Here is a 22,504-nt window from a genome sequence, read left to right on the forward strand (position 1 = left end):
GGCAATTTTCATTCCTCAGTCTATACCAAGAAGAAATACACATATACATCAAGAGATCTATAATGTTCATAGCAGTAGAATATATTATATTCTCATACTGGAAAAATATTGTATACTCATATAATGAATACTACTGGGTAATAATAATATAATATTAAAGAAGTCACACTTAAATGAATATGTGCTATCTGATTCTGTTTTTATAAAATTTAAAAACCATCAAAATGTATTCATAGTAATAGAAGTCAGGATATTGAGTAGGGCATGTTCTGCGATGTTGGTAATATTTTATTTCTTGATCTTGGAGAGTGGTTACATATGCTCATTTTGTCAAAATTCATCAACTGTACATCTATGATAATGCACATTTTACTGTATAAATGTTGGATTATTAAAGTGTTTAGGTCTTTAGTGGGACAGAGACTAGAAGATGGGAGAAGATGAATGATATTTTAGATGCATGGTAAGGGAAAGCCTTTCCTAGAAGAGCATATTTTAAAAGTAACCTGAAAGAAGTGAGGGAGAAGTGATGTGATACTATGTGGATATTTGAGGTAAGAATATTCCAAGAAGAGGAAATATCAGTAAGAAGGCTCTGAGATGATACCATGCTTTGTGTATATGATGAGCATCAAAAATGAAAATTGGGCTTGAGTGGAGTGAATGAGAAGGAGAGAAGTCACAGATCAGATTGGCTGGGCACATCTTAAACTACTGAATGAATGACTTATGTCCATGTCAACATTTCTGGTCTTAACATTCGATTTCTTTGTTACATAGCACATTGTAAAATTGTTTAAAAAACCCTATCTACTAGCCTTAGAAAAAAACAGATTTAAAACTAGGATACCTTGCTTAATTTAATAGCCGAGTCTTGTTTCATTCAATCTTTAAAGTTTGACCATCCTACACAATTTCTAATGAAGACAGAAACCATCAGTTAATCAAGAAAATGGTTAGGTTGAGAAAAAAAAGTGTTAGTAAAAGCATAATCTGTTCATTCACTGAACAGTTATAGAAAAAGAGTTTTATGAACATTCTAAATATACATATGAAAAGTTTATGTAGAAATAATGCTGGATTTAGGACGTGACACCAGTAACAACAGAAACAGAACAATGGAAAGTTATTCTTGAAAGGGACATATTACTCAGTGATAGCATGTACCTTAGGGTTGCCCATGACGAGTGGGCAATGACATCCGAGGCAACTTAAATTTATTTTCAGACAGCAAAAGAATATGAATGATAATTACACTTCCTACATTTTATGAGAACCTAGACCTCCCACACTCTTATTCTGTGAGAATTTTTCATTTTCAATTTAAAAATAGTAGCATAATATCACAATCAACAATAAAAACAACACATACAAGAACAATAAAGATTCAAAGTCTGGAGACCATGCGAAGAGCTTGCCTGAGAATTCTGCAGGGCCGGAATGAGGCGGCATCCTGCTGCCTAGAAGGAGTTTTTCCAAAGCAGGTGGCACTGAACTTTGAACTGATCACAGAACTCCTTCAACTTTCCCAGTCATCCTAAATCTATGTAGAGGGCCATGAATTCTGTGGGCAGTTATTGCCACACCTACTGGCACAGAGTTGTTGCCAGTGTGAAGGGTCCTGCTGTCTGGCAGGGCCCATTACCCATCCCCTGTCCTCACAAGGTGTCTTCACCTCAGCAGCCAGCACCTCACAAGGCCATTTATTTGCAGGCAACTTGTACTTCCCAGCGCAGCCTGCTTTAGGGAGGGCTCTTACGGACATCTCTGAAACACAAGTGCACCCAAGAGGGAAGCAAACATTTAAAAGCAGCGGGTACAAACTGAGCTGGTTGCTGAGGTGACTTGGTCTCCGCTGCAAAATCAGTGGGGGATGGTCATGGGCAATTTGCTTATGTGGCACCCAGTGAATCGGTACTGTGGCCGCTGCAATCTTACACAATCTTTATATGAAAGTGAGAGATGTAAGGTGTGCAACCAAAGGGACCACAGAGAGTAACAACGTAGTCCAGGATTCACCATGAGGAAGAAAGCACCAACTGAGTAGATGAGACACCAAGAAACTGAACGGCATAAGCAAAATATTTCAATCATTCTGACACCTAGAAAGAGTCAACTATATTGACTATATATTTTATTGGTACAAATATCTAATATGAATTATATCTTTGTTGGGAAAAGATGATAAAAACAACTTAATTTAAGGGTGGATCTGAATGTAGTCAGTACCTTATTTCTCTTCAGAATATAAAGATTTCAAGTCTTGAGAAATTCACTACTTAATCATAATACAGTGTTTCAGAAAAGGAAAAATTTGTCATACTCTGAAATAAGAATCTTCTCTATTTTTATAATTCTGTGGTGTCAGGGTTAATTCCTAGAAGGGCTATTGGTTCTATAGCTGGAGGATTATCCCTTAATCTTTGCCTCCTCACTCACAAATGTGGACTAAATGTTAGAAGTGATTCATATATTCTAGAATGATAGTCTTAGGCATACCATTAAGTTGACAGAATAATAATAAGACTATCTTACATTTATATACTACCTTTTTGGAATGTACTGAGATGTACAAATCACCCTCAGGAGATGTACAAATCACCCTCAGCAGAAGAAAACAAGAGATATTATCTCCATTTATATAGATTAGGAAAGAGATTTGGCCAAGTTAATAATTGGTTTGAGGTCACATATTTCTTTCTCTTTTTACCACAAAACATATAGCCCATGCTCTTATAGTCTAAAAAACTAAAAACTGAAGACTGTCTGTAAGAAATTCACTGGCCTTCAATGTCCATGTCAAAAGTCCTTTCCTCTCAGGGGCTGCTAACTTGAAAAAAAAGTAGGAAGACAATAGCCTGGTTTGAGATGAGAATTCTATGTAGGATACTGTGTGATATTAATTTGCTCAATTTTGTTCTTGTCCCTGAATATGATCATTTCTTTTTGCAATATACCTAATAGGAAAACAAAAACCAAACAAGAAACAAAAGTCAATATTATTATATACAGTATTATAATACCATATTATAAACTCAGAGTTGCTGAGACTAGCTCTTCATTGTTCTCACAGTTAAGTAATGATAATTATTTGATGTGATAGAGGTGTTAGCTAACTCTATGGTAGTAATTGAATTGCAATATGTAATAAATGTATCAAATGAATACATTGCACCACTTAAACATGAACAATGTTAGTCTATCCATTATATTGAACCAAAATTGACCTAAAAACTTTCAGAAGCTGCTGTCTTCTGTTCCATAAGTAGGTGTAAATGTCCTACATGGGTCCGTCAAGGGAAAGAGTCCTTCAGCTACTATGACAGAGTCACTCTAGGATGGGCCATCTCATCTGGAGGAGCAAGAGTGTTGAATCTGAATAATGCGTTATTGTCAAAGGATGATGTGTACTGGAGGAAAAGAAAAAGAAGACAAAAAAGAAGGAATTCCCTTCTACCTATTTTCTTCTTTTTTATCCCTGGTATAATGGATAAGATTTGCAGTTTAGAGAGCACTGTGTTCTACCACACTTTCTTCTTCTGCTATTACAACAAAAATAAAATTCTCCTTCCTTCCTCCTAAAGCAATATTTCAGGTTCCATGGTTTTCTGACTGAGATTTCCAAAGTAATTTGTGTTTAAAAGATGTTTTTCTTCTATGCATCATTTTGTAATCTGCATGGCCATTAGTCTTTCCCATAAATGAAGTTGGGTGTATGTACACACACACATGTACTTGCACTCACATACACAAATTCTGTTACAACATATATATGATCAAGGCATTTTATCTGAGTACTCACTAGTAAATACTGTGACTTTAATTGAAGTCTAATAAGTGATTCAAAATGTCAGATTTTTTTAAGTTTAATTCAACTTTCATGCCTAAACAATGCACTTATTTCATTTTTGTTTGCAATGGTTTGAATGACTGATTAATTTCTTATTTTAAATTAAATTTAATTTCATTATCATTATGTTTTTAATTTTATTTTTGTATTCAGGTATCATTTATATATACTCTTGACTGATTAATTTCTTGACCTACTAAAGAAGTTAAATTTCAGTACTTACCATGAACAAAATATTCATCCTCTTTCTCAAGAATGCAAATACTGGTTACAGTTCCTTGTTAATTGCTGACTTTTCTATGAACATTTGGATGAAAACTTACAAAGGTAACATGTATAAAATATTCAGAAACCAGAAGAAATGAAAAACAAAACAAACAGAAAAGTAAGTAGTTGACCTTGACAAAACAAATATGATAGAGACCTTATAGAATTCCCTAGAAGAAAGAGGTTACATTAACAAAAAGGACAGAAATCCAAAAAGATATATGTACCCCTATGTTTATCACTGCATTATTTATAATAGCCAATATATGGAAGCAACTATAGTGCCCATCAACAGATGAGTAGATAAAGATGTGTTACACATACACACACACACACACACACACAATGGGATATTATTCAGCCATAAAAAAGAAAGAAATCCTGCCATTTGCAACAACATGGATGGACCTAGAGGGTATTATGTTAAGTGATATAAGCCAGGCAGAGAAAGACAAGTACCATATGGTTCCACTTATTTGTGGAATATAAAAACATAACAACAGAAAAAAACAACAAAACAGCAGAAGACTGTCATAGACACTGAGAAGAGAATGGTAGTTACTTTGGGGAAGGGGATGGAGTGGGTGGTGATGGAGTATGAGGGGGATACAAGGGCATAAAAGTTCTCAATCATAACCTAAGTTGGTCACAGGGATAGTAGTACAGCCTGGAGAATATAGCCATTGATTCTGTAATGTCTTCCTATGTTGACAAATAGAAACCATACTAGTGGGGGTGAGGATTTAATAATATGTGTAACTGTTTGTAACTTGAAATCAATATAAGATATCAACAATACTTCAGTAAAATAAATAAACAGGACAGGAAATACATCAATGAAAAAATTTTAAATAATATTTAACTACAAAAAAGTACAAAAACCTTATACTCAGCCTCTGCCTTAAAACAGCATTGTTAATATGTCAGTGTATTTTAGTTACATAGTTTAAAAATGGGATATACAGATTACCCCATTTCATATCTCTGAGAGTTCTTCAAATTCTAGACATATTTACAATTGCTATTTAAATTTGATACTACTGTCTTTTAAAAAATCAGATTGTACGTTTCATGCTTTTACACTGAGTAAAAGATATACTGACTCCTTGCTTCCCACGAGGCTCACCAAATATCCTGGTGCTTCAGTCTCAGTGAGCGGGCTAGGGTGATGTTCAAAGACTGAATATATGAACTCCTATGAAAGAAAGTGCTTTCCTCAAGCAGAGAAAGCTTGGCAAAACCATCGGTGATTAATATATTATTTAATTATTGCTCAATTACCTCCAAAGAGAGAGATTTAAGGTAAGAGTTAAGGTACTCACTTGCATGTGAGGGTGCATACCTTATTTCATAGCACCTGTTCAAATGTGAAGCTATGTCTCAGACTTATTTTATGTTCAAGTAACATTTTTATGCATGTGACTATCCTTTTAATTTTGGACATTTAGTCATAAATCCCATGAGCTTTTCTTGCAGTAAATTTAAAAACAGAATGTTCTTTGATATTGGTTGATTCTCTCTTACCCTCTTCTTCTTACAATATACTCTGAAAATTTCAATGCCACATACTTGGTAAGAAAATGTCTTATGTAGTTTTTTGGATGGAGAAGCACATATTCTGAAGCATCAGTAGGGAAAAAGTCAGTATGTTAAGGGCTTTAACAAAAAGAAGAGACATGAATTTAAATCATTGTACAGAAAAAAGATTTTTAAATGATTTTTGTTCAATATTTTATAAAATATTGTTTGTTTCATTCACAGAATTTGAGTTCTTAACTAGCAGCTGATTCTTTCATTAAATAAGAAACAAATTACTAATTTCAGTATTAATGGTTAGCTTTGACATGTTTAAAAAGGGTAAAATGTACTTAATAGACTTGTCTTCAACCCTGAAATGAACAACTGTTCAGGGAAATGGAATTATTCAAAGATACATTTCTTACAGCCAATCTTTGAAATACAATATAATTATTCTCTTTTAATGAATCTCTCCATGAGGAGCAATCTTTCAGAGTTTAAACAGGTAAAATATAATGAGAGTGCTTTGTAAATAAAAGAATGAAATGAGATTGTTATTTTATGCCATATTATGGGATAATTAGAGTAACAGTGCAACGTTCACCAGGCAATTGAACTTCCTTAAGAAAACTCCTTAGGGTTCACTTAAATTAGTCATGTTAATCCCTGGAGGTTTTTAGTCTTATTTCAAGTAACTTGTCATTCAGGCCTCAATCTTTAACTTACTCTGATTCATAGGTGCAGTGTATGCCTAACAGAGACACCAGAAAACCCCCCAGTTTACAAATCCACAGTTTATTGTAGGAAGAGCAATAGAACTATTTTTATTAAAACTGGAGAATAATTATCAGAGTGGGAGGAACAATGACCTATATGAATCTCTATCTATTTCCACAAAAGTAAGTTGGCTGGATACTGTCCAAGGAGCTACCATTTATATGTTAACTAGTTTTATATTAAAAAAAGACTATACTCATGAAAACTAAATTCATGGCAATGGATCACCAGTGGTTAGTAACTTCTGTTAACTCAAATTCTTAGAGTTTAAAGATAATTAAGTAAATGGTGGGATTTGACTCTTAGAAGAGACAGGTCCCTTTGCTCTACTGGACTCCCTGTGGCACCCTTTGGTAGACAGACAAATGTGTGCAAGCAGAACCAGATACTGGGATTGTGGTGGTTTAAAGAAACCAGAACAAAAAATACCTACAAATAAGTAGAGGTAAAATAAAAGTTCAATATCTCTCCTGGTATGCCTTGAAATCTCTAAATAAAGATGTCACTCCACAAGATTGTGCAATTGAAGTTTCATTCTCAATGAGATAATAACTTCTCTTGTATATTATTTTTTATCTTGGTGGAAAAGAAAACATAGTTTTTAATCCCAATAAAGGGGGAGTAAAGAACCATGACTCACGTTTAGTAATTTATGCAGTTGATTTTGTGTCTTTTTGATAGTTCTTTCATGTTTATTACTTTAAAAAAAATCATCCCTAAGTTATTGTCATAATTCCTGATTATAAGAAAAATCATTTTAAGTTTCCAGGATATATCTACTACATGAGATTTAAGTCATCACATTCACATGGCAAGATTACTATAGGGCTTTATATTTTGGAAACATATATGAATGGCCTCCTATTTGGAAATTTCATGTGAATATTATTTGAAAGCATCTCTATAAGTGTTATTTAATTAGTTAAGGTTTACAGAAAGTGTTATTTAACTAGTTGAGGCTTATATAATCAGCCAATACTCATCTGACCTGGAAACATGTTCTTTATTTCCACCACTGCATAAGTTAAATTTACTTAAAATTATAGTGAAGACTTAGCTTGGGTACATGACCTGCCATTATTTTCAACAGACTCATTATTGGACACTATGTCACAGAAACAAGTAAGATGGCCATTTTGTCACTGATACCAGACATCAACATCAAAGAGAAAATGATCCTTTAAAGCATTTATATTTTCCATCTTTCTCTGAAGTTAGAATTAAAATCAATAGAAATGTACAAGGATCTCAGAATAGCATAAGCATTTTGAAAATGAAGATATTCTGCCTCAGAAGTCAGAGAAGGCAATAGCTGAGCCTTAATTTAAGACCTCAAGTAAACAAAATCCTTCCATTCTTGCCTTGTATCTCATTTATTGCCAAACTCATTTATTTTTTAAAATGCAACTGCTACTGAAAACTAATTTTTCTCAAGTTTTCCCAGATTCACTGAGTGAAAGCAAGTTGTTCCTTGTTCTACATACCTACCTTTTCTTTGGATTTGCTTCATTTTCCTAATATCAATTTGTTTTCAAGAATAAACCCTTAATAGTAATACTCTCATTTATGCATTAGAAAACACCACCTTCCTGGCCTAATGAGTACTTAACTGTTATATTACATGCAAAACATGTTGCAGAACTACCAAATTTACTATAAGAAGATGCAGAATTATAACACATGTCTGAATTTGTTTTGCGAAGTATACTGCATATCAGATTTTGTTTCTGGAATACTGCTTGTCAGGTTTAAAAATTTTGTTGAACATGGGGAAAAGGGCAATAATGCTACCCAAAAGAAGTATTTTATAGAGCTCCAGAAAGGATATAATAATATTCTAAAGATTGCCTTCTAATGTTTCAATTGTTCTTAAGTGTATTCGTATTTGTGGTTTCTGTTTTCTAAATTTCTAGGAGGTTAGCAGTTTCCAGGAATTTTTATAAAGTGCCATGACAAATAGAAACTTCAGAAATGCTTCTTCATAATATATTTGTTTTTACAGTACAGTTAGGCCAAAGGTAAGAGTATATATATGGTTGTATATTTTCAAAATATATTTCTATTTTTACACAGAGGAAATATGTCTTATATTCTTTGTTTTTAATACTGTTCTGTAAACTTTATAAGCATGCCTTTTATAAAAAAATAGAGAACCATCACATTAAGCTAGCCAGGTATATGATGCAATCATAACTTGCAAACAAAAAATATTGATACTTAGATCAAAACTTATATTAAGTATGTGCCATTATTTGCATGGTCCATTGCTGAAAGATTTCAAAGGAGGAAGTTTAAAAACACATAATTAAGAACTCATTTTGAGACATCTCCTTAAAGGTTACTAGACAGCAAATGTTTGGATTTATCTATTTTCAATCAATGAAATTATCATGGTATTAGTATATGCATGTATTTTTGTGAAATAGAACATCGGAAATGGCATGATCTTTTTCAACATTTTTTAACATCCAGGTATAATAATGCAGCATGAAATCTTTTCCTTGTTTCTAAATTTAATTGATTTAATCACTGAATTTAAATGCTTGGAAATAGTTCTGCTTGCCAGTGTTTGAATGCCAAATACATCATCTACAGCTCTAAAATGAATGTTGCTGTTATATTTAGACAACTTAAACACTGCCTTCTAAATTACCCTAAGTTATCCAAAGAAATGTTGAGAAAAAATTGATAATGAATGACAAATGTCCATTACCATAAATTTTCAGCTAAGTAAACTTTTACAAGATATAGAAAATGTTTAGAATCTTACTATTTAAATGCTCTTTGTTTAATTAGCCAGGCAATACAATGCACAGCACACATAGGTTATTTCAGCTCTTCCAGAACCTCACCACCACCATTTTAAAGAGAGACAACAAAGCCAGTAATCTTCAGAGGCAGAAGAAATTCAAGTTTTGCCAAGCCTTTACAGACATCAATTCATTTATTCTCTTTGATCAATTTGGTTTGGATTGACTTTTTTTCTTCCTACTTCCTGAGAGTTTTTAAAAAATTTAAATAGAAATAATAAAGTCATTTGATGTAGAGACAGTCCTTAACAGCCAGTGAGATACACAGTCTTTCCCTCTGGCTCCTAAGAAGAATCATGGTTTTAGTCTTCCCTGGCACAGTGCACAGACATCAGATAGGGTGTGGCAGGGAGGGGCATGTGCTGTGTAAAGTACATGCAAAAGCTTTTTCTACAGCAGCTGATGCACAGAAATTCTTTGCAAGATGATAAATAATGTTTATACCAAGTATTCAAAACGTGCTATAGAAATGACAGGAAGTGGCAGAAGCTGCAATATTAGCCTCGAGCACTTTTCTAAATTTTAGTCTTTCTGTCTCACCTTGACAATTTTTGCCATATCCATGTACTTCCTGTATTATTATTTGGTTTTGGTTTTTATTCTACTTAAATAGGTTTATTTCAAAAATAACATTTAGATTACATCATAAATTTTTTTAAAAATGTATATATATATAAAACTTCCCTTACCATAAAGAGACAATAGTAATAGTTAAAAATATTAAATGCTAAAGTATTCATCTGTGTAGTGCTTAAACCATCTCAATTTTCCATCAAGAGGAGTGCATGTTTCACTTTGGGAACTTCTGCCCAAATGAAAAAGTACCATTGCTAAACAGGAATGAAATCATTGAACACTTCACAGACATGCAAATTAATCGGTTTTTAAAATAAACTTTTGTATGACAGGTACCAGGCCAGCTGTATCCCTGTGTAGGGTAGACAGTCATCTAGTTTATCAAGTTTCAAGTGGGAAGTTCAGCAGCTCCCAACAGTACCTCCTATAGATTCTGGCAAATGTATGAAACTATGATTTAAATGTCATTACTTTTGCTCAGTAGTACTCAGTTTTAAAAGTAGTCAACTTTTTTTTTTTTGGCAAATGAAGCAATATTTTAAAAACCAGTTAATAAAAGAAAATTAGAATCATATTTGTCCAATATACAGGTTCAAACTGCTAATACTTTCAGTATAGTTTATCTGTGAGAATAAAGGAGCTATTTTGATGAAGACAATTGCAGTATCAGAGGTATCTTATTTTCATTGATTTCTGCGTTTCGTTTGGTTGTGTGGTATCAGGGATGTCCTGACCTAGATAAATATGCAATTGTAAATGTTATGAAGTTTTACATTTCACATGGCTGTTTTGCACCATTTTGATTTCATTATTGGAAATTGGAATAGTCAGACTTGTATCTTCAAAGCTCAAATCATTAGAATAACTAAAAACTGCTCACATTACTTGCAATGTACCCACTGGTCAAAAGTTACTTTTCAAAGGTGTCTTTTTAATAGAGCTTTTCGACTGTGTCAATACAAATCTATGAATTTACTTGCTACCTGGTTCAAATGTTCACTAGAAGTTTTAATTAGTCAAATTTATCTTATTGGCTTATCTTAGCTAAAACTGTAGGCTTTCTTAGCAGCAGCCATAAGCATGTTTATATCACAAATCATGTATAAAAGTACAGTAGATAAATAAGGTAGTGCAAGCCTATTATTTTGGGAAGCTAGGTAACTAATGCAATTTATGAGTAAAATTTTTTCTAAAAAGTGATTTCCATTTCACTTAAAATATTAGCACTGTTATTTTGTTTTTACTTCCATTGACTGTTATACACTGTCTGTTGTTTGTGCCAAACAAAAGTACCTGAGGTTACCTTTACCTTTTTTTTTTTTTAATTAAGGTATCATTGATACATAATCTTATGAAGGTTTCACATGAGCAACATTGTGGTTACTACATTCACCCATACTATCAAGACCCCCACACCTCATTGTAGTCACTGTCCATCAGCATAGTAAGATACTATAGAGTCACTACTTGACTTCTCCGGGCTATACTGCCTTCCCCACGCTTCCCCTATATTATATGTGCTTATATACATTAAAAGGAATAAAGCCCCTTAATTCCCTTCACCCTCCCCACCCCACACTTTCCAATTAATGTCAATTAATGCCATAGTAATTTGTTTGTTTATACATGCATATGTATATAAATGTGTATGTGTGAGTATGTGTACCTATCATTTTATCTACCTATCATCTATCCCTACCTGTGTATCTAGAAGGAAGAAAAGGAGGAAGGGGAGCCAAAGAAGAGAAAGTTATTTTTGTTTGGTGATACAACTTAATGAATTCAGAATCATTAATATGACGAAAGTTCTTACAGAACACACTCTAGTGTGTTTTTATTATACACGTTTCACTATCCTAAAATATGGCAATAATGAATTTGAACCAAGTTTTTCAGAAACTCTGAAGAATAGCAGTTATAACTCAATGGAACACAGTTTGAAAAATAATGGTTTAGCTGAAGGCCTTTCTTTCTTTTAAAATGCAAATACCTCTAACTTTCATCTGCAATCAGTCATTTACACATTAATGTGAATGGCTTTATCAGATATCTTTTGGAGGCTTGGATTTAATTCAGAAGAACAGAAAGCAAAGATGAACTCAGCAACTGAAAGAAATGGGAAAGAATGAATATTAAGGTTAAGGGCACTAAAGACCACTTGGCCTAGTTTGCTTAAAGACCATGATGTCTACAAATAATCCACTCATTTGTAGTTCAAAAAGCCAAAAAACAAAAATAAAAACAAAAGACAAACCCACAAAGAAAATGTCTAATGAATTAAATGAATGTGAGAGTGAATATGTTTCAGAATTGCATCCAACTGCTTTAGAATATTTTGCTGGAACAATAATGTAACTAATGAATTACTTATAATTTTGAACAACTTAAATCAACCACAAAATTTCCAAACAGTGAGTTTATTAATTGAAGATACTCTGATCTTACACTATAAGTGTCCTCAAAGACTGCAAACTAATTGTGCAAGAGTCCCAGATCATGTATGGCACAATACAAAGGATTTAGTGCTCCACACCTGATCCTGTACTTTTGGTCTATCACATATTTTTAAATTAAAAAAGAAATCTTTAAAACTTTTTTGTTAATTTAAATCCTTCTACTAAATAAAATAATTTACCTTTATTACAAGAATCTAGTTATGTATTCTTTCCACATTGCCTGACCCCACACACACCAAAATCTTTCTCAAAGTTTATGGAAATAAGTCTAGTTTAAACTTCAGATTTTTTGCAGAGGCATATCATAAAAGTTATTAATTAATATTTCAAGAAAGTGTTTTCTGAAAAAGAATAAATTTACATTATTAAATTTTTCATTTCTTTACTTACATATATTTTCTAAAAGTGAGAGATATTAATTTGAATCTGGGTGAAGGAAACATGTTGGAGTAGAATTGTATTTCTCATATTTCATATTTTCTTGTAACTATCTTGTGTAAATTTGAAAGTACATTGAGTTTTAAAATACTGATTGAACTTCATGCTTAATACTATTGTTTTTGTGTCAAGAAACTGAAAACAAAATCAAATGATAGAAATATTTACCATTTAGGAAAGGGGTACATGCAGATATTTTAAGTAGTAAATTTCACTGCTGACTATTAAGTGCAATACTTAAAATTAACAGACAAATTTAAAATAAAAATTTAGAAGCATCCTGAGATACTTCTGACTATTCTGTTGTGAAATATATCAAAATGAAAATACTTTCTTGATTAAAAATAAAAAAGACTGATTTATATACAGTAGTTTATCTTTTTCTATTCATCTGATAAGGTCATTTTTAGCAGTGAAATTATACTTAATTTGAAATAAAACTAAACACAAATAACCATAGTCAGTTAAGAGAGGGAACAAAAAGTTGAGCCATTATTGCTCATACAATGACCTTCAAAAACTGATTTCTACTCTCTTTCCCATCTTTTTACTAAGAAAATGTGTTCATAAGTCACACATCCTATAGGTTTCCACTTTCTTCTTGCCCAGGTTCACAGAAACTTGGTTCCAATAGTTCCACAGTACAAAGCAAGAGACAGAATGGGAAAAGAGAACTTTTCCTACAGTCAAGGGCACTATCTATGATCATACTTCCGGCTGACTTGTCTGTGTATTCCTGAAGAATGCATGCAAAGAGGGATGAATGAGGACAGCAAAAGGCGCGACTACAGTTGCTTTGTGTGGGGTGTACACACGCCTGGCGTGGCGGAGCACACCATGAGAAGTTGGCAGCTGAGTACTGAGAATCAGTTCAGGTATGTATCTGGAATATCTACACGCAAAGGATGTGCCAAGTATTGAAATGTAGACACCAAATAAAACATAAACCTGGAAATTATTGTAGATATAATATATATAAAACTCTTTTTTAATGTTATGGACTATATTACTATGTAGTATATGCACTCATTTCTTCGCTAGGGAGAGAAGCAGATATTTTCAAGTCTGGTCTTAGTATGGTCCTTGAACTAATTTCAGTACTTAGAACTTTTTCACTAATGCTCTTAGAAATCTACTCATTCACATTTAAATAAAAATACTTCAATGTCAATAATTCTAAGAAATTAATATTGATATTTAGTTTCTACTATCTTTAAATCCTATGTATTTTCTCTGTATTTCTCCTTTAAAAATCCATTTTCCTCCATTTCTATATACTTACACTCATTCTGAGTATAAAGCATTTAATTATTTTGGTGTAAACATGCTTATACTAAATTACACTCCTCTTTAGGATTAACTACACATTTAAGAGGCACAAAACTTTCTGCCATTGGCAGGTTGTAATGAGCACTTTCTTAAAGAGGATACCTACCACTTTCTCCATCAATCTTTGTCACTCTTATGGGTCACCAAAATCCACATAACAGATGTTACTGTCCAATACTGAAACCTGAATCAGGTGGCTGAAGATACTGAAGCATAAAGCTATGTCCTATTGCCATCAAGCCTACCAACCATCCTCACATTTTATTTTATTCATTTAAAAGTTATATTTATATATTTTTATTGGGTGCATATGGTTTTAACCTCTTTTTATTTTCTCTTTGCCACACTGAGCTGAGCAAATATGTTTCTTGGCTGTCTAAATACTCTCAACAGTATTAAGTAGATTCTGTAAAGTAAAATAAACACTATGGCTGATATACAAAAATTATTTCTGTACAACCAATTATTTGAATACAAACAGCTTGATACCTTTGTTTTTAAAATCTGTTAACAATAGATAGTTGTCATGTCCCAGTGTGAACTGTAGTACAATGGAGCTGAAAATTCTGATCCACAGCTATTCTATCCTATTTTGTTAGTATTTTGCCCTCTGTTCCCCATGTATCCTACTTGTTTTAAATTTCTGGAAAAATAGCAGCAGATAACCAACATTTCCTGTGGAATATTTAAATTTGCCATTCTATGTGGTACTTAGAACAATAGCTTAATGTGAGATAGTTTTCATATCATAGCCTGACTAAAGAAACCAAACAATAAAAAAATCTTATGACACAATATTAGAAAAACCTTAACTAGGCCCTTGTTACAGCAACTCAAACATCCTGACCAAGCTGACCACATTCCAGGACTGAATGTACAATATATTCTATATTATTATCCACTAAATGCCCACGTGTATTTCATTTTCTGCGGGAAGAGCTATCTCTAAAAAAAAGAATAAAGGAGGCAAAAAATCCATTAAATATATAGCAAGTTTATACATGCTTTTAGAATCTGTGATACAATCACACATGCATATTTGATATTATGAAAAATACTACTGCATATATATTACATAAAACTACAGCACAATGGAAAACTCTTTAAGTTACAGAAGCCTTCAAAAACAGATTAAAATACAGCTTAACAATTAAATACTAGAAAACTTACCTTGACTTGCAAACTTCAACTCTTTGGCATCTGTAAGCGTAGTCCTTTTGTCAGACCCTTTTTTCTCTATTCTGCGATGGCTTCGTCTTTTCTTAGACTCGCCCCAAAGATTGGATCCTCCATGCATACTTGGTATATTCAAAATAGCAATTCCTTCCAGAGAGATGTTGATTAAATCTATCTGTACTCCATCACACTGATGTAAAAAGAACAGAAACAGTAAGATATTTTATCTTTCTTTCCTTGATTTCTTTCTTTGCATCTCATTATTTTAATAAGAGCTTTTAAACCCATAATCTTGTCGTTCGTAAATAAACTTTTCAAGAACACTTAAAAACCAAATGATTATCCTAAAAGTCAATATAAAAGATAAAGCAGCCACTAACATTAATCAGTTTTCATTAAAAGTCTTTAAGAATGATCTCATTAAATCATCAGTGTATCTTTGTTTACAGAAAAACTTCGGGTGGGACACATGGTAGCATCTGCCCATAACCATGTCGCCAGTTGCAAATTTCTAATGTGTCACAAGAGTTTGATTGCAGGAAGTTTGGTCAAATATCTGACAGAAATTTTAATGATTACCTTCTATTCAGAACACACTGCAAGGCACTACTGGGGGCAAATAAACAATCATTCATGGTCTCACTTTTCTGGGCAAAGAAAGAAGTGGCTTAATAGACTTTTGAAAAAAGAAAAATAAAGTACAAAACAGCAATTCAAATAGATCTGAATTACATTAGAGTGGCCAAGCATGGTTTCCTGGACTAGATAAAGTTCTAAGTACAGCATCAAAGGCAGTAAGAGGCACAGTTGTCTGAAGGAATTTGGAGGACCAGGAAGGGTGAGCAAGAGAAAGACCAAGAGTAGCATTAGAAGCCATCTCCAACCCACCATTACTTTATAGCTGCTGTAACAATGATTGAAAAATAAAAATGGTCAGCCAGACCTTTTTGTTTGCCTGAGGAGAAAACACCCTTTTGATTTTTAAAAATAATATGGAACTTGCTAACAGACAATGCTTTGCAATATTCACAGTGGTCAACTTTTGGATTTTTTAAATTTTCTGGCCATTTCCATTGACAGAACCATGTGGAGAGTAACAAGGCCATACTGTATTTTTGGAATTACTAATTATTTTTTCTTGCTTTGCATTTTCTAGAATGGTAGTTATTTACACACATATACCCCAGATATTCTGTCATTTCTAGCTATAAGTTAATGTGAGAAGAGATGTAAATATGTAGTACTTTGTTTTTACAAAGAACTTTGTTGGGGGTATATGCATTTCATAAACTGGAGTATATATGCAGTGGGATTGTTTAGTTGCCATATCTTTTTACAGAAAAAGCACTGAGACTGACTTCATCATTCTCTTTCTCTTGGCAATCATGATTTTTGAACCTCGATGAGACAATGCTCCACCAAAATGATAAGAACAAAAAACAAACAAGAAAGAGCCCTTTCTTTTTCCACATTTGCCTCATCATGCCATCATGCTGAATCTAATACCTCATCTTGCTCACCAAAATATAAAATCTGTGAAATAAAACAACACATCTTGAGCCTACTTGGCAGGGCTGGAATCAGATTCTAGAGAAGGTGCCAAGTTTTCATTCAATTTGTTTCAAGGAAGGTGAAACCGAGGTCTGGAGGATGCCTTATTTCCCCCCCTAGAAACAAATGATTTTTCCCCTCCTTTTCATGTATTAAATTAAGATGATTTCTTTTTACTAAAGAATTCTGCTCATGTGTATACTCACTTATCGCTATATAGTCTAGATAAACAGATATTAATTTCATAATTAAAAGTAATCTTGTGTAAATACCCTGCAGGCCTCAATGAATCAAACACATACTGTGTGTCAGGCCTCCCACTGTCTTCAAGTGGAATGTACTGGCTGGATAATTAGATAGTACATATTTTTTAACCTTATTTGCATGCATATTATATCTTTTGCACACTGACAAGCAGCAGTAACAACAAAAGTCAGATTACCACAGGGAATTCCCACAAAGAAGTCTTCATTCCTTATAATTTGCAGCCTAAATTAAAATAATTTGATCTTTGACAAGGATGAAATGTCAAGCAGAAGGGGGTCCTCTACAAGCCACGGCCTGTGGCTTCTGAAATCTGCCTAATTTATGTCAGTCACTTCTTAATACATATTTAAGTATTACACGAAAAAGATGATAAATATGCAATCTGACACCTTTGGTATTTCCCTGCTGTTAATTTATAAAGGTCTGGCTTTCCCCAAACTGACTAAAATAATTTAAATAACAGAAGAATGGTGCAATAAGCTGGAGTTGGGGGCTGGCTTCCATTTTCACTCAATATCGAACACAGCAGGTAGTACACTAAGACAATTATTTGACTAGGCCTTAGAACCCCACTGTGTCAAGTTACTTTCAGAATTAGTGAAGGAGTATTCCTTTGTTCATCTGCAGAAAAGGAAATCTGTGGCAAATAGGCTTTCTTTTTAATTGAACTAGGGGAGTTACATGTGACAACTGAAAAACATCAGTGTTACTATTATTCATGTTTCACTCTTCAGAGTCTTGTCACGTTCAGTTCTAAGGAAACAGAGTAAGTAGCGCTCTGAAAAGTGAAAAGAAAAAAAAAAAATCCTCAAGGAGTCCTAAAGAAGGACTGATAAAGAACAGTGAGGATCCTATGAGAGCTGGACAATGTACTTACACAAATTGCTATTTATTAATGATCTGTCTCCACCAGTTCTTGACCCCAGGTTACCTTCCTCTGTTTGCTTTAATATTATGTCCATGAGTTTGAAAAACTTCAGTGCTAGTTCTGATGGAGAACAGGAATTGTAGCACACCAGTTGAGTGCAGGCAAATAAAAGCTGAGTGAAGGCTATGAAATATAAACAAGTTTTAATACTGTGTCAGATAATATTTTCATCTGCTTTGAAAATTTATGATTTTTAAAAGGCAGTTGCAGAGCAAAAGAATATAAAAGCTTAAAAGCTAACAGTCTAGGTTAGTCAATAAATCCTGAATATTTTTATTATGTGGGAGAAAGACTGTTAACGTATATGGGAGCCATATGTAAAGTGCAATTCAGTGACACCACTGTCTACTCTGCTCAGTTTTAAAACAGAGGATCTTATTCCAGAGACAAATGTACCTACCAGAAGAGAGGATGGTTTAAAAATTTCTGAGAAAGTATTTTAATCTTCACATATGAATATACACTACATCACATTATAGAGGTGTTAAAGACAAACAAACTTTTCTATGTGAATTTAGTGTTTCAGATTCAGTTAACATATCATTAGATATGAAAATTCAAAACATGAAGAACTTTGGACACATGTCAGTATGGATAATAAATTTGATGGGATACAATTAATGATAAACTGTAAATATTTTTTTCTATAGACAGCCTAATTCTATACCTGGATCAGGTAAAAATTATTCATAATTTTATTCCGTAAAACACAAAAACATTGTTTTGTTCATTAAAGAAAACAGCATGGAGTAAAATGACTCATCTAAGCCTGCTTTGAGAAGAGTTTCTGTAAATTCATGTGTAATTCATCAGACAAATTTATGCTTTTGCAGAAAGCTACAAATTAAAATAGAGACACATTAAGGGCTTATCAGTATCTCTTCTGATATTTAAAGGCTGCAAGACTCTATTTTACCAGTGATTAACCTCCATATTTTCTGAAATGCATTTTACAAGTTTTAGCTACAAAACACCATGTGATATAGAACATGCCTTTTAGGTTATCTCAGTAGTGGCTGGCAGTTCAGTGATGGTGATGCAAGTGTGGATGGCAGATAATCACAGAATACCTTTTAGAGTGGAATGGGAGATAATGGATAAGCAAGAGAAGGATGGAAGTGTACTCAGAAAACGGGAAAATTTGAGACTGCTACAATGTGCATGTACACACACACACAGATGCTGAACACGATCATAATAATAATATTGCTGGTTCAAGATACTAAGCATTAGCCATAAGCATTAGCAAAAACCACTTCAGCTTTACATGCTTTTCTTTTTCTAGCAGATTCTGTGAAAGCTAGAAATTATTGCTGGAATACTAATGAGAATTCTTATCAAAAGTTATCTTATTAAAAATAGCTTCTGGACACACAGAAAAGAATTTTCACCTTTTGGTGGTTCAGTCCTCTTTTGCCTATCTCATTTCCCCTTCATCCTCCTCACTAAGAAATATGGTGATGTATTTATCTTAATGAAGTGATAACATTATGTCACATACTTATCACATTTGTTGTTCTTTTCTGAAATAAGAAGTTATTTTTTGTTTTGAACTTAATGAGTCGAATTTTTGTTTTCTATGACCATCTTTGTTGAGGTCCACCCTGTCTCCCTTCACCATTGCTTCTGGAATTTCAATGCACACACACAAAAATCTCTTGGGGAGCTTTAGAAGAGAGGGCAGATTGTTTAAGTGTTCTTACACATACACATACAAATGTGCACATGCACAGACGAGAGAAGGAAGGAACTTGGAGGTGATGGGTATGTTGATGACACTGATTATGGTGATGGTTTCATAGGTATATTCTCATCTCCACACTGAGTTGTATACATGCATGAAATATGTACAGCTTTTTGTATGTCAACCAAAATGGTTAAATAAAAAATGTCAGTTGTCAAGTTGGATTTCCTCCAACCCAATACAGTGTGTTGGTAGGGCTAAGGCAAGGCTAAGGTCCTGTAAATGCATGTTGAAGGAATATCCAAGATGATTTTGATATCAGAAAAGAAGGACAAAGACTAACCTATGAAACTCTGTCCAATTGCTTTTAAGAGCTCTGTGCTTTCCAGGTTACTGGGCAATAAGAATTTATCTTTTGATTCCTGCTAATTTATTTTGTGTCCCCAACATTCTTCCTGCCTTTTTTAATCCTTGAGATCACTTTGGTTTTCTAGAATTACTTAATCATTAAGACAAAGCTTAGTACCTTGGGATGGAAATTCTTTGCCCTGAAACTTAGACCATCCTTCCCATTCTCACTGACACCCAGAAGATGAAAATACTCTGGAGAATTGGCTACTTTATTCCCTCATGAACTTTGCCTGATACATGGAGCAAATTATAAACCAATGAACCTTTGTAGCTTCAATCCCAGATGTTGACCTTAGATTCTTAGGTGCACATCCATGCCTCAAAGAGTTTAATATAAACTTTGCCTCCAATATATTATCTAGTAATTTTAAAGCTTTTCATTTTATTTATCTTTTGTAAGAAAGACACAGGAAAACTGAAATTTTTAAATTAAAATCTTCAACTTTGTTAAACTCTAACCATATATATTATATATCATGTATGTGTTATATGTACACATATATACTATATACATATATGTATATATAATCTCCAATTGATTTGTTTCCTTAGCCTTAAACGTTTTGGCAGCAATACGATTCTTGTTTCCCTTAAATTACTAAAGAAAATGCTCATCTGTTCATCTCTGAAGTGGAGATATAATAGAATCTCTCTAATTCATAGGATTTTTATGAAGATGTATCAGGAAACATGTACATTGCTTAGCACCAATTATAAAGTACAGTTAATAAGATAAATCTTAGCTATTTTTATTATCAACTTTACCCCATAATATTCATATTATTCCAAACATCAACCGCTTTTGGAAAAAGTGTCCTATATGAAAAAGAAATGGGAAATACAGGGTCACAGAGCAAATTCTTTCTTTTAAAGAAGCTGCTGATAAAATATATGTCCATTACTTGAGGTTCTGTTGTACTGAAGTGGTTTTATTCTGTTATACATTTTCAAACCATAGTTGGTATAATTTTAAGCCAAATAGGAAGCAACAGCAAACAGAATCAAATTTCCAAATTGATGTTTTTGTTAAATTTAATTCTGAAGTAACCTTGAGGGTAGAAAGGCATATTCTGCTAATATGATAGACTGGATTCATTAAAAGTAGGTAGAGAAACAGATTTTGTATTACCATTCATACACATACACATGCACAAACATATCAAGTTTTAGAATTGAGATAAATATATAAAATTATGGCAGTATTTCCAAGATATGAACAACAGAATGGGGAGTATACAGCACTGGTTCTGACTTATTAATGCTCCTACAGTGGTTCCCACAATAAGCCAGTAAATGCAGAGCTGGGAAGGCAGACTTGGAGGGCAAGTAGAAACACGACTCTAAGAAGAATAACTTAAAGTTACCCAGATTTCTTGGGAGAACACTATAAACAGTTTTTCTATAACATGTAAAGTTCTGTGGATCAACTTTTTTACTCAATTTTATCATTTGATTACAATCAATGTTTTCCACATATATTTGCATTCAAATATTTTCACTGTATTTCCTTGAACATTTTTTACTTTGTGACACATATAACAACATACTATAGAGCAATGTGGCTTTTTTAAAATTAAGACTTCATTTTATTTAGAGCAGTTTAAGGTTTATGGTAAAATTAAAGGGAAAGTACAGAGATTTCCCATATACTCCCATCCTCACACATGCACAGCCTCCCCCATTATTCATATTCCCCACCAAACTAGTACATTTGTTCCAACTGGTGAACCTACATTGACACATCATAATCATCTAAAGTTCATAGTTTTTAATTACTGTTCATTCTTGGTGTATATTCCATGGTTTTGAACAAATGTCTACTGACATTTATTCATCATCATTGTGTTGCACAGAGTATTTTCACTGCCCTAAAGAAATCCTCTGTGCACCTGTCCCTCCCTCTCCTCACAACCCTTAGTGACCACTGATCTTTTTACTGTCTTTGTAATTTTGCCTTTTCCAGAATGTAATATGTTAGAAACATACAGTATGTTGATTTTTCAGTATGGCTTCTTTCATTTAGTAACATATATTCAAGGGTTCTCCATGTGTTTTCATGGCTTGATAGCTCACTTCTTTTTAGCACAAATAATAATTCATAGTCTGGATGTGCCACAGTTTATTCATTCACCTACTGCAGGTCCTCTTATTTGCTTCCAAGTTATAAACATCATGTGCAGCTTTTTGAGTTGACATAAGTTTTCAACTTCTTTGGGAAAAAAACAAGGAGTATGATTGCTGGATTATATAGTAAGAGCATGTTTAGTTTTATTAGAAACCATCCAGCTGTCTACAAAAGTGGTCATACCATTTTGCATTACTACCAACAATGAACAAGAATTGCTATTATTCCACAGCCTCACCAGCATTTGGTGTTTTCACTAATCTAATAGGTGTACAGTGGTATATCATTGTTATTTTAATTTGCATTTGGCTGGTGATGTTTGATGTGAAACATCATTTCAC

General features: G+C 33.2%; 1 protein-coding gene across 7 annotated transcripts in view; it reads right to left on the bottom strand.

The window, feature by feature from the left end:
• Positions 1 to 22,504, bottom strand: part of DGKB (diacylglycerol kinase beta) — a 749,649-nt gene that overhangs the window by 157,633 nt on the left and 569,512 nt on the right. For all 7 annotated transcript variants that reach the window (XM_057504557.1, XM_036894568.2, XM_036894565.2 and 4 more), the window contains one exon: positions 15,192 to 15,387. In XM_057504557.1, the coding sequence (XP_057360540.1) occupies positions 15,192 to 15,387 (196 nt within the window). The remainder of the gene's footprint in view (positions 1 to 15,191; positions 15,388 to 22,504) is intronic.

This window comes from Manis pentadactyla, chromosome 7 (genome assembly GCF_030020395.1).
Source record: "Manis pentadactyla isolate mManPen7 chromosome 7, mManPen7.hap1, whole genome shotgun sequence".
NCBI lineage: Eukaryota > Metazoa > Chordata > Mammalia > Pholidota > Manidae > Manis > Manis pentadactyla.